Genomic DNA, 13556 nt, shown 5'->3' on the forward strand with positions numbered 1-13556 from the left:
CATGCATTTTTATACCAGAAATGTTTTACTTGCTTTAAGTGCTAAAAAATGTATTCCATTATGGTACAGTCTCTCACAAGCCAGCTCTTCTACCACTTTCACAATGAAGAAAAATATTTTCCCTTGCTGTCCAGAGGAAACCTAACTTCTTCGATTTTTCGCTGCTGGTTATCGAAGGAGGCTTCTCGCAGTGAGTGTGCGGTGTTCCTCCCTCTGGCTGCCCTCGATCCTGTGAATGTCTCGTCTTCCAGCTTTCTCTTCTGTCCTTCGATTAGAGTCCTGGTAAATCCTCTTTAATTCAGAAGAGCTCTTGGCTCTCAAAAGGAAATATCTTGTTTTTCCTCTGTATCCAACAATAGTGTATATATATATATATATTTTTTAAGTTTCACATTTTAATGCAAATATGCAGATGACTAATATCTGGGAAGAGCCGTGATGAATTACGTCCCAGTCTGTACAGGCAGACGGAAATGTTCTCGTTTTGGTGTGTGCTGTGTGTTCTGTTATTTATTGAAGCTTCGCAAAATACTTTTCCATGCTTCCGTCGTCACTCTCGGTTGTCTTCCACTTTGTCCCCGTGGCTCTCGCGCGTAGATCGAACAGGTCTGTGGGTCTCCTGAACACGTGCGGATCAAGTAGAAGGACTCGAAGGCGAGGAGCCCTTCAGCTGAGCGCACAGTGTGGGCGCCGGAGGTCTCGTTACCACTGCAGCACGTCGGTCTTCAGGGTCTCCTGTTGGTCTAGCCTCAGATCCTGTAACCGTGTTAATGACTGACGTTCATTGGATTTTCAGATGTTCAGCAGGTCCTCAGCCCTGTGTGGAGTAGGAAGCCCCGCAGAGAGAACGAGGAGAGAAATAATCTCACTGGAGCTCCTGTGTCCCTCTGTGTCCTCATCTGTAGAAGGGGCTCACCTGACCTTTGCGGGGGACTCGATTAAGTCCCATATGCCAGCCGAGAAGTTCTCAGTTTATATGGCCCGTCCCTGCCACCTGCTAGTTCCTTGTTCCCATCCCTGGTGCCCCCTGGTAGATCAGGCCGCTAAGTTCAGCATTATTAGAAAATCGGTTAATGTTTGCTGTAGCTGATGAACACTCATGGCTCTTCTGGAAGAGCCTGGAAGCATCTTCTATACTAGTCTTTAAGTTGCCATGAACTTGCCATGAACTCCCCGAAGGACACCACGTGGGTGACGCTCGGGCTGGTGGCTGCCGCCGCGGCTGCTCTCCCGTGGGGCCCGTCGGGGACCAGGCAGCGTGCCTCCGAGCCCCATGCTAGGTGCTTGGCAGAGAAGGATCCCGCAAAGTTAAATCAGCTCACTGTGTCTTGTCTCTGGAAGAAATTAAACTTTAAGCACAAAGGTTTCTAGAATTTTTAGACCTCAGTCCCAAATTTGAGAAACACAGTGCTCTCCTAAGATCTGTAATTTCCTTGTCCCCAAATTGAGCGTTCTAAAAATGCACAATTTTGACCTTAAGGCATCCCCGTTCAGATCGCAGTTGTGAGATTCTGGTGCTCCAGATCCGAAGCTTCCTTAGCTCCCAGAAAGTCTGTGCGGAAAGCGCACCGATGTCATCACAATGACGGTCGCGTGGCTTGTTTTTGCTCACCCAGAGGGCGCAATGGTTTTTCAAAAGCTGATACGCAAAAAACAAAAAAACCGATACACCATGCAGGTTTTAAAAACATGCAAAGAGATCCTTCTCTGAGTGCTGAGCATTTCCAAAGGGAAAGGGACTGAACCTGGCCTGAAGGAAGGGGGTGAGGACAGGCGAGTCAGAGTGTGTGTGTGGGGGGGGGGGGGGGGGGGGCTACTGAGAAACGCCATTGCGCAGCTGTGCTGTGTCATCAGGAGAAAGGGGGCCTCAGACCCTCCCCCCAGGAGTGTAGCCTTGGTCGTAACTGCCGTGATTCCCGTGTTCCCCGGTTGAAATGGGGTCTGATCGGCCACCCTCCCTGGGCCCGTCCCGCCACAGCCACCTGGCACTAGTGTCTCGTCCCATCTCCACCGGCAGCCCCGGCTCTGTCTGCACCTGCTTCCTCCTGCCTGCAGGACCCTCTCCCGGCGCCCTCCTCCCGCCTCTCCAGCCTTCTCCGCGGGCTGGCTCACATGCCCACGGGCCAGCCCGCTCCTCTCTTACCGAGAGCAGGTGTTAGAGCGCCTCGCGACGGGCTCTCTGCGATATGCCCACTTACTGATTCACTTATTTCGGTCTTTTTCACTGAATGAACATCAAACTTCTGTACCAGGTTCTCAAAGTACATAAGAAGGCCCACGAGCTAGGGTCCCGAGGAACGCGTGGCCTGCTGGTGAGGACCTGGACGTCACAGGGATGCCCATAATTCACGGCTGTGCTCCAGGCGCTGCGCGTCCCACCGGCAGCCCGGGTCCTGGCTGAGGTACCTCGTGCCACATGGGTCTGCCGCCCTCCTAGCACATCTCTCCCCGCCTGTGGGATGGCGACACATTCATGCCATTCATTTCATCTCTCCCAGAAATTCGCCGTCTCCAGGAAGTCTTCCCAGACATCGCCCCCAGACCCCCACCCATCCGGCTCCCCCTGGCTACCCTGCAGGGGTGCTACCTCCACACTGGGGCATCACACACAGGGTGGACCGTGTTAGTCATTACCAGGGGCGTCCTATTTCCATTTGTCCCACATGTGCCCTTAGACCAGAGCTCCTCCGTCTCGGCGCTGTGACTTTAAGGGGCTGGGTGGTTCTTGTCGCCAGGTTGTCCGGGGAGTTGTGCAACTTTTGGCAGCATCCCTGGCCTGTCCACCTACTTGATGCTGGTAGCAGCCCTCTCCCTGCAGCTGGGACCATTAAAGATGTCTCCAGACATCGCCAAATGCCCTCTGGGGGTGTCACCCCTGCCTTAGACTGAACCCTGCTCCGGGGCAGGCTCCTTCTTGCGAAACTGCTGGAGTGCGCTCAGCCGTGGCTGGGGGGATTTCCCTCGTGGTTTCTGCTGTGACATTGAACTGGGTACCAGTTGCCACTGTTCCAAAGGCAGCGAACAGAGCATTGATTCCAAGTGACGTTCTGCAGTGAAGAATATGGACAGGCAGACACACACACATAGAGACAGACATTCTATAGGTAGGATCAGAGCCGAGCTCTTAAATAGCCATGTGAAAGTACAATGTTCCATGTAATATATTTTTATGCTTGGCAGTAAAATAAAAGCTCCCCACTAAGAATCTCGATGCCCTTTACCTCTCTCCCTGTAGCACCATCAAGAGGACCAGCTCCTCCGAGAGAGTATCTCCTGGCGGCCGGAAGGAAAGCCATGGGGATTCCAAAGGAAACCGAAACCGCACAGGATCCACGAGCAGCTCTTCCAGCGGCAAGAAGAACAGTGAGAGGTAAGGGGCTTCCCCTCTGGGCTCCTGCTGTCGGCATGTTCTGTTACTTCTTTTCCCCAGAGATGAATCAGAAGATCCCCTAAAATGCACGCGAGCTTCGAGCTCTCCGCGGGGGGCAGGCCTTCGGAGAGCGCTGCGGGCACTTAGCCACTGGCCTGTGGCGGCAGGCCCTCAACCCAGCTCCCACCGTCACTGTCCAGCTAGAGGGCAAGATCTTGAAATCCCACCACCCTGGTGCCGACAGAAAGAATTCCCAAGAATTCTTGGGAACTGGGGGAAAAACCATTCTGAATTTCCTTATGGAGCACTCTATACTTCTAGTACATTCTGCTGCCATTTTGAAATTAGTTTCACTGGGTTGTTTAACTTTGTCAACCGTATTTCCCAAGGCAGACTGGATGAAAAGTTGAAGTTTTATCATTTGTCAGAAACCATTTTTAATACGGAGCCGATACCAGGTATAGGACCGTTTCTTTCTGGTCTCACAAAACACGCTTACTTCTAATTCTGAACTTTCCCTTTGAGGTTAATTTATCATGGATTATGATAATCACCTACACAACTACTAGTAGCCTTTTATTAGTGAAAGGGAATTGTTGCCGTTTTAATGGCCCGTGTCAGGTGTACTAACGTGTGGGGCACGGGAGACCGGTGTCTCTGGGCACATACCTGACGCTGCACTTTATTCTCTTTTTAAACATCGTTCTACTCTCTCTCTGTTGAGCAAGGCTGAGGAAGGGACTTCAGCTTCGCAGGCTAAACGTGGCTTTTTCCCCCCAAATGTTTATGTAAGAAGAAGGCTTAGTCATAAAGCAATCGACTCCAACCCACAGGCTGTAAAAATTCCAAGTTTGTAAATCCACTCGGATTCAGCCCTGCAAGGAACCTTAAATTCTTTTTGAGTTTTATCCCTGAAAGGTACCTTTTGTGGAAAAGATGCAGGCACTTTCCCCAACTGTAGCAGGTTAGGGCCCCCCACTGTCAAATAACAGCCTCAGAGACTGACATGGGCCTCTGTCTTCTAATTTAGACTGTTAGTACTTCTTATCAGAAGATTATGTTAATTGGACCATAATATCTTAGAAATAAGGCCACGTGGCTCCGTTGGCAATAGAGCGTAAATGGGCCTTGCCGCAGGCTCCTCTGAGTTTAGGGTAAGCTTGGAAGTTGGCCTGAAATGTCTAGATCTTGGCAGTTCTTAAAAACTTGGCTCCTTCTGTGCACATCTGATTTTTATTAAGAATTTCCAAAGAGAATCTGCCTTGTGCAAACTCCAGATCTGTTTTATCTTTCAAATCCTATGGCATTGATAAATGCACTGGGTAAATATTTCCATAAAAGATATTTGCAAAAGGTTTTGTTTGGTTTTGTTTTGTTTTTACTGCCACGGTAGGAAATTTTGATTTGGAAATGAGGGATGGGGAAAATCTTCTCATTTTCTAAAAATAACTCAAGCAACTAAACATGTCCATTTAAAAATAAATCCTTTGTTTCGTTTGGACCCAGAAAAAGTTGAGGCCTGTGTGCCACTGAACAGTTGAGTTGCACACACCTGAGAAGGAAAGTTCTTGCCTTCTCGTAGGTAATTGCTGGTGTGGCAGATACCTTCAGGGGCCCAAGGGAATAATAGCCCAGTAACTGAGACAGGAAGAAGCAGCACGGAGAAGGTCAAGTTGGTGATTCAGTCTCTGCCTGACTCTTTACTTCCTTCCTCCTCTCCCTTCCCCGGTGAGCAGCCCCCATCCTGGGCTCTGTTGGTCTGGCCCCAAACCAGAGCTGGAGTCTCCCGGACCAATGCCCAGTGGCCGAGTCTTAAAGTGTTCAGAGAAAGCTGTAGGGACGTGGCCTGACATAACCGTCTTTAAACCACCATGGTCTTCGGTGCTCTAAGACGGTGTGCTCATCTCCTGATCACTCCAATGTCTGTCTGTCCATGGTTCCAGGAGGCCGTCGTCCATTTTCAGAGCTGGTCTTATGCGGTTCCTGGGGACAGCAAGACAAAATGGAAAGGGCACAAACTCTAGAGTAAAAGAAAGGTCTGGGTTTGTAAACCAGGAACTTCTCCAAGCTTCAGCTTTCACTTGGGTGCCTGAGGGATCTCAGACCCAGTCGCCTCAAATCTTGTCAAACTGACTGCGAGGGGAACCCCCAGCCCAAGGCTTGGCACCTGGTCGCGGGCATCATGGTGGTGGCGCCTGTGAGAGCACGAGGCCCGAGCAGAGCACAGGAGGATCGTTGACAAGGCTTCTGGAACTGGGAACTTTCTTTCCCTCACTTGTGAGATACGGGGGTTACGTGGGGGTGGAAGCAATTAGCCTTGTTTCTGGTCCGACACACATTCACTGAGGTTCGTGTGCGTGATGCAGTCCCAGGAACACAACCTGAGTTCGGGCAAGATCTAGAAGGGCTCAGGGGGACAGGGGTCGGGGGTCAGGGGGTGGTCAGAAAGTGTGACTCGTCTGCACGGTTGTCCGCGCTGCACCAGAAGTGAGCAGGGCTGCAGGCGAGCTGCCCGGCATGCAGGGAGGGAGAGTGAGCCCAGGGGTGACCCTGAATGGGCCCGGCTTTGTGCAGCAAGTGCGCCGCGCACCCACGCCGGGGCCGTTTCTTGGGAGAAGCAGACTCTTGGCTCCCGAGCGCACGTTGCCACACACCATATGCAGAGCCGTCTTCGCGCATGTGGCCCTTGTACGGAAATTGGAAAAAGCTTCCTCTCGCTCCAGGAAAACAATCCCACGTCAGCACGTATAGTTCTCGATGAGAATTCCAGGAAATATGAACACTCCATAGACCTCGTCTAATCCTCATGTCAAACATAAAATAATCGTGTTTTTGAGGTCCTCAATGTTCACAGTTTCCGAGATAGACTAATTTACTTGAAAATAATGGTTGTGTTTTACTTCCATAGAAACCATGTTCTTTTATGAGTATCAATGTTCCTGTGTCTCATTTTCTTTGGAAGTGGTCACTGGATTTGACGGTCATTCTTGTGACCTTGTAGGCTTGTCTTCGAGTGTCTAACACCTTAAAATACTCTGCTTATAACAACAGCATGTAATCCTCGCACCAACAAGACTTACATAAAAACAAAAGCAATATATGGCAAGGTTAATGTTTACTCTATGGATTACTGATGATAAATATTAACAGTTACATAGTGATTTGTGTTGTAATGAAGTACGTATTAAATTTAAATAGGAAATCAACAGTAACATTCTGATGAATGACCTGTGCTATCTAACATAGCCTCTGTAGCAACCCAATAGGGATTTTTTTTAATTAAAAAAAAAAGTGTTATTATCAGACAGAAGAACAACTATTACTTAGAATGCAGTTTTATGTAAAATGTTGCTTGACTGCTTGAGTGTTTCAGTTAGAAAACTGGTCCTTCCCCCTCTTTGTAATTCTAACTGGAGTGACATATATCAGTTTTGTAAACTAGATACTTTGATTCCATCAAAAAGTTATTGTAATGGGCTCATTTTGTTGGAACAAGAAATGTCTCAGCTGGAAACCTTGTTAGAACACACATTTATTATTAAGACACACACACATACACACACATACTTAAACTCCCACCTCAAGAGTCAGCAAAAGTGGAAAAAAAAAAAAAAAAAAAAAAAAACTTCAACATAGCAAGGATGTGAAAATGCCCCCTTAGAGGCTACCTGAACTACCTGAGCTACCTGAACGCCTGTTCCAGCTGCTTTATCCAGACTGTAGGGTCCAGAACCCTGAGCTGGGGACTCCGAGCTCCATCCTTCCTCCAGCTCTAGTGTTCAATGAAATAGTCTTTTCAGTGACACCTCGAGGTCCTCAGGGCTAAAATTTGTTGTTTTACTTGAACATCACTGAGATTGTAATCTGAATCTTGACCCTCAGCCTGGCAGCAAGGGCCTTTGTCTGCTGGCACCCCTTCTTCTCTTGGGCCCCGATATTCATGCGTCTCTAACACCAGCTCTTACTTGTCCCCAGCAAGAATTTTTTCTCTGAGATAAATGGTGTATTACACAAGTAACGTGTGCTCCCCCATGATCAAACCCAGTCTGAATTAAAGAAATGCAAATCTAAGTAAGAAGATAGTATATTTAGAAAAACCTTTCTTATGTAGGGGCACCTGGGTGGCTCAGTCAGTAAAGCATCTGACTCTTGATCTCGGCTCAGGTCATGATTTCAGGGTTGTGAAATCGAGCCCTGCGTCAGGCTCTGCACTCCACGCAGAGTCTGCTTGTCCCTGTCCCTCTGGACCTTCCCCGACTCTCTCTCTCTTAAATAAATAAAATCTTTATTTTTTAAATAGAATCTTTTAAAAAAGAAATATCCTTATTGTATTATAAAACAGATTTTTTTTTTTAAAGGCTAAAACCCCCCCACAAAGAAATACATAGCTTAATGAATTACACCTTCTAGCACTTAGTGAGTGGAGGGTTTTCCCCTTCTAAACTGCATGACGTGTATGTGTCTGGATATTTGGCGGGGGTCGATGGTTGGGTACATTTGGAGGAACTCCAGCTGATGCTTCAAGACCCAGCGCAGGATGCCCCTTCTCTGGGAAGCCTGCCCTGGCTCTTGGGTCTGAGTCAGCTGCCTTTCTGATTGCTGAGTGCCTGCTCATTCGCTTTATCTGGAACTTCCTCCCCGCTCACCCCATCGCCACGCAGGCCTCTTGCCCTCCCTGGAGCTTTGGGAAGGCAGAAGTTGCCCCTTATTATTCTTTGTATCACTAGCATCTCACACAGGGCCTGGCAGCCAGTTACTGCTCAATAAATATTTCTGGCACGAATGAAAGAATATATATTTAATTTTTAAAAAAACAGACCAAAAAAAAAAAAAAAAGTCACTTAAGAAAATGTGTGAACAGCACCACCTACTGGTAGACAGGTTTGACACGACCCTTCGGATTCCAAAATGTTTTGCACTGGAAATGAGGTGACTTGAGTTACGCATCTTCCCTTTACGGAAAAAGGGGTTCACTTTCCAAGCTGTGGGGCCGTTTATCTTTTAATAAATGTTAAAGTGATAAGTGCTAATATTCTGTATGTTGTTATCATTAGGAGGCTGGCAGGCAGAGGGCCTGGAAATAATGTGCAGCTTCTTATCCATGAAATTCGGAAGAGGGAAGGGACATTAAGTAATCACCGTGTCCCGGGCGCTCTGTGACACACTTTATCTGATCTGGCCTGTACCTGACAGTGGATTTAGTCCCATTTTGTAGATGAAAGAAGGTAAGGCTTACAGAGATAAAGCTTCTTGCCTGACCTGAGTATAGGAACCGCTGACTTCAAAATCTGGGCTCGTTCCGCCACATTAAGCTGGAAGTATTGGCTGCAAATGTCTATGAAACAGTCTTTGTTCCCAGCGAGGTCTCCAGTGACTTCTAAACTCTTTTAGATGGTTCCTAAATGACCCTCTTTCTAGCAGAAAGCCACGTAAGGGCATTTATATGGAGAGTCATTACTTACGCGGTAAAGTATTTTGATTTCCAGTGGAAACGTTATTTCAAGTGGGTCCTCTTCAGAAGGACTCATGGCGTGTGTGCCGAGAACAACAGTTTTCACAGGTGAGTAAGTTTCAGGGAAATGACACATTGGACCCTGGAATGGTGTCCTCCTTGATGGAGCCTGAGCGGTCACTTTCAAAAACAAGCGTCTCTCCTCAAACAGCCCTGGACGCGTGTTGGCTCTGCTCTCATCCTGGCCCCCCGGGGGGCCCCCTCACACATGGCACTCGGGTGTCAGACCTGCAGTGCACAGGACCTGGGCCCCTGAGCCCTTTCAGGCACGTGGGACAAATTAGGTAACAGATACGGAGGTGCCGAGTGCAGATCCCACCGCAGAAGAGGAGCACGGTGGATACGGCTTGCATTGGAGTCCGAGCAAGTTCTCCGCCAGACGTGCCTCCCTGTGCACACCCAGCCTTCCTTGGGGCAGGGGAGTGTTAGCAGATGAACAGACAGACAACCACTGCTCCCGGAGTCCACAGTGGACATTATCGGGGCGTTGGTAACGCACAACGTGGACCCAGGTGGCTGTAGCTGCTGCGTGGGTGCGAGCTCACAGCTCCCAGCAGGAACTGTTCCTTTGCTCGGTGGCTTGGTTTCCTCCAGATCCAGCTGCTGGTCTGGCAAAGGCTCTCGGCTGCCTCGCCTCCTCCGTGAGTCCCCAGGTACTGCTTATAGTGTCTGAGAGTCCTTCTGATCGTCTCCTGAGCCAGCTGCTCAAGGAAACACAGAGCCAAACTCTTCCAGCAGATCTTCCTGCCAAAACAGAGCCGTAAAAGCCATACCCGACTGCAACACTGTTCATTTTGGAGGGATGGGCCACCGCCCAGTGCAGAAGAGCCAAGAAGCGAAGGTCTGCCCAGCAGAGGGGAAATCCTGTCTCCTCCGTGCTCAAGTCACTCCAGGGGGAGCGGGGGGGTGGGGGGGACACGCCTGCGTCAGCCTCCCCACGGGGCACACTTACATTTCCCTACTTAGCTGGTCACAGGAGACCAGTCACACAACACTGGATGGGACCAAGCAAACTTGCAGCCCAGGCAACAGCATGGGGTTCCCGGGGTCCGCTCGCAATCTGCCAACGGCGAGTTTTGGAAAGGACGGGTGTTCTGAATGGATTTTGACTGGAGGCCGTCGAGTCTTTAATCTTGGATCGCTGTCGTCATCGTCCCTCTGGGGCTCGTCCCTCTGCTGCTAGTTGCAAAGGTTCACTGTCTGTCCATCCATTTGTGCCTACAAGACATGCACACAGGAGTGGGACACCCTCTCCCCTGGCACTCCGGCGCCGTTTAGGAAGGGTGCTGGCGCAGATGGCAGTAACGGGTTCACAAGTAAATAGTGTATATTCTATAACAATGTAGCTTTCTAGAATAGTGAAACACAGCAGTAGTATCCTTTCTAAATGTGATCAGCCCAAAATGTGATGCACAGTTCAGAGCAAATGTGATGCACAGTTCAGACACAGTTCAGGAGCAACGCTACTTGGGGCCTCTCTCTGTGACCCTCGATTGTTAACACTCACACTGCCGTTTCTAGTACATTTTACTTATTTATTGGAGAGAGAGGGCGTGAAGGAGGGGGTGAGAGCAGAGAGAGAGGAAGAAGCAGATTCCCTCCTGGGATCATGACCTGAGCCAGAGGCAGACGCTCACCGACTGAGCCACCCAGGCGCTCTCGTTTCTGGTGTTTTCACAGAGAACCTTTGATTCTTCTTCTTTTGTTACAAAATCAGCCTCAAAAGTCCACGGGCCTTCCTGTGTGTGGAATTCAGACTGCCCTGTGGATCTCTCTCTCTGAGGACAGAGTTCATAATTGCACTTTTCAGTCTCCGGGAAAGGTTCTGGATGGCTTATTCCTGTGTTCCTGGTTTTCGTGATCAAAGTCATGATGGAAAAACGGCCTTCGTGTCTTCGATTCCCTGTCCTGATGTCCCTCTAACAGTCTGCTTGCTCTGCAGTCTTGCGGTTCAACGTTAACCCCGCGTGCCCTCCTCCGCCCGGGAAGCTAATAGTACGTGAAAGTCAGAGGTCAGCCTCCTGCTTTGACTCTGGTGATCCCAGAAGCGTCGCTCCCATCCGGACAGGGAACCCAGGCTGGTGATCTGCAAAACCATGGCTATTTTAAACCCACCCTGGAGCTGAGGTCGCAGAGTAATCATGCTGAACTAGAAATCCACACGGTGACAAGCCTGTCTTGGGCTGTGCTCATCTTGGGCAGAGCGACAGGAGAGGAGCCTTCCCGGACGTACGTCGGGAAAACAGTCGAAAAAACAGCTCACGGGATAATTAAGCTGAGTGTAGATGGGCACGGTCGTTTGGAAGTCTTGGGAGCCCCTGGCACCAGGGACACACACACACTCTCCTGCCTTTCTGTGGACTTGCAGTGAGCTCGGGACAGGTCAGGAGTGCAGGACACCCTCTCTGGGACACAGGCACGTCAGGCTGCTGTAGTCCGAGGGCAGAGCAGAGGAACCAGGAGAAATGCTGTCCCTGAGGGGCTCATGCAGATGCTGGGCAAGAGCCAGCCACCCCTCCAGGAAAGACCAAGAGCCCATAGCCCTGGAGGCACGGTGCACGGTGAAGTCTGCGGACCCCATGGGGGAGCCAAGGGAAGCACCCCGCCACGACCCAGCCTTATCAGGTGCAGGCAGGGAACCCAGCTGTGAGACCAGCAGAGGTCCCTGCCCTCTGGAGGCGCCTCCCTGCAGCAGCGGCCGGGGGGGGGGGGGGGGGGGGGGGGGGGGGGCAGCACCGGAGGGGGTTGCAGAGCAGATTATCAGAGAGGCCTCTCCGGGCAGTGGCTCAAAGTCCAGACAATGCAGGGGCTGTGGGACCTGTGTCCAGGAGGCAGGGAAGCCAAGGCAGAGGCTTGACACAGGAGCTAAGGTCCGGCACGAGCGAGGGCCACCACGGACAGGGCAGCTCACTCAGTGACCAGGGGACAGAGGAGAGGCGGACAGAAAGAGAGTTGTCGGGAGAGGTGACAGTAGGGCCTTCGAGGCCAGTGGAAGACAGACTGTCACAGTCAAGACTGTCCCGTGCTTCCAGAGTAGTTTTCAGTGACCAAATGTCAGCGTCATGCCACGGATCCGACTATTTAAAACACATTTGAGTGGAGCGTTTCTAAAGCATCAGTCCAGAGCCCCATTCCCTCCTCCCGCCCCTGTATGGCATAAAATTTTCTGGGAATAAAGGACATTGATAATAGCATTTATTATATTGTGGGGTTACAGCTAATTCTTTTCCTTTATAAAATTTCATTTGTTTATTCGAGAGGGTTGGGGGAGGAGCAGCAGGAGGGAGAGAATTTTGAGCAGAGTCTGTGCTGAGCGTGCAGCCCGATGCGGGGCTCGATCCCACGACCCTGAGATCACGCCCTGAGCTGAAATCAAGTGCTGGTCGCCCAAATGACTGAGCCTCCCGGGCATCCCCAGGTCACAGCTAATCCTTACTCGTGGTGTTTCTCAATGTATTTGGAAAAAACGGAGGAGAAAAGTAGTATTAGAGCTCTATCGGCTCAGGTACTTTCTAAAAAAACATGGCGCACACACACATCAGTGTGCTTCCTCCGGCTCTCTGGGGGGGGGGGGGGGGCTTTCCTTTACACCGGCTGTCTTGTTCGGAGTGTGAAAGCGGAAGGTCCTCTGGGAAGCGAGGTGGCACAGGGGAGCACGGAGCAGACACACGAGTCTCGCAGACAGGGGACCAGGCACTGGCTCTCTGTTTGAACAGGACACATGAGGTGTCCTGCCCAGGAGTCCCTTCCCTGGCCTGGTGGGGGGGGTAATCTCTCCCTGCAGGTGCTTGTTGCGGGAAGGAGCAGGCATATCCTACCCAGGGCCCTCCTTGTGGGAGCTCCCCGCATGGAAGCCTGCCCCTAGGGATGACCTTGAATACACCGGAGGCTTGGTTCCCCCAGGTGCAGTCGGGGTGGTCCCAGCTGCAGGTGGAAGTGCTTCCAGGTGGAAGTGCGCGGCGGGGTCCCCCAGCACTGAGACGGGTGCACCCCTGATATCCGTATTCTTGTCGTCTTTTTCTTCTTAGAGCAGCTGCCCTGCTAGGAGCTGAGCTCTGAGGGTCCTTACGCAGAAGGCCCTGTGTCAGGAATTCGCTGGTTTTAACTAGATTACTTAAATAATCTATCAGAAGAGCACGGGGAAGGAGAGCAAAGCTTTACACCTGTAGATGCGGCCATTCCCGTCTTGGTGAAGCACATTTTCTTCCTAGAGCCTCACGTGCTCTCGTACACAGCTCAGTCGTGGGGAGAAGGCTGGGATTATAGCCTCTCACACCCGCTTTCAGACACGCTCCTCTACCCATGTTCCTTTTTGCTGCCACATGGTTTTGTTTTTCTCCTTAACGACCGTCACCCGTGTGGCCTCCGGGACCGGCCTCCCCGTGAGCGAGGCTCACCGTCCCCCCAAGCCTCCTTCTAAACCTGTCTCCCTTTTGTCTCCACAGCAAACCCAAGGAGCCCGTCTTCAGCGCAGGTAAGTTGGATTTTATCTTTGTGTGGGCCCCACACTCCCCTCAGGACTCGAGGGATGGATAAGTAGCTTGTCACCTCCGCTCTCCGCGTGCTGGGGCTCACGGGCTGAGTGCCAGCAGCCGGCAGCCGGGCGGCGGGGCTCAGGCCACAGAGACGGGCCATACAACGGTCATAAAGACTGGACCCTCTATTCACCCCCTT

The 13556-nt window shown here is 50.9% G+C and overlaps 1 protein-coding gene across 4 annotated transcripts in view; it reads left to right on the forward strand.

Annotated features, from left to right (window-relative positions):
- The window catches only part of EML1 (EMAP like 1), a 173411-nt gene that overhangs the window by 123312 nt on the left and 36543 nt on the right, over nt 1–13556 (forward strand). For all 4 annotated transcript variants that reach the window (XR_009399216.1, XM_059373956.1, XM_059373958.1 and 1 more), the window contains exons 4-5: nt 3236–3370; nt 13328–13356. Coding sequence is in view for 3 of the 4 variants with exons in the window: in XM_059373956.1 (XP_059229939.1) it covers nt 3236–3370; nt 13328–13356 (164 nt within the window). In the remaining variant the exon portion in view is untranslated. The remainder of the gene's footprint in view (nt 1–3235; nt 3371–13327; nt 13357–13556) is intronic.

The sequence above is a fragment of the Mustela nigripes genome, chromosome 13, assembly GCF_022355385.1.
Source record: "Mustela nigripes isolate SB6536 chromosome 13, MUSNIG.SB6536, whole genome shotgun sequence".
NCBI classification, from domain to species: Eukaryota; Metazoa; Chordata; class Mammalia; order Carnivora; family Mustelidae; genus Mustela; species Mustela nigripes.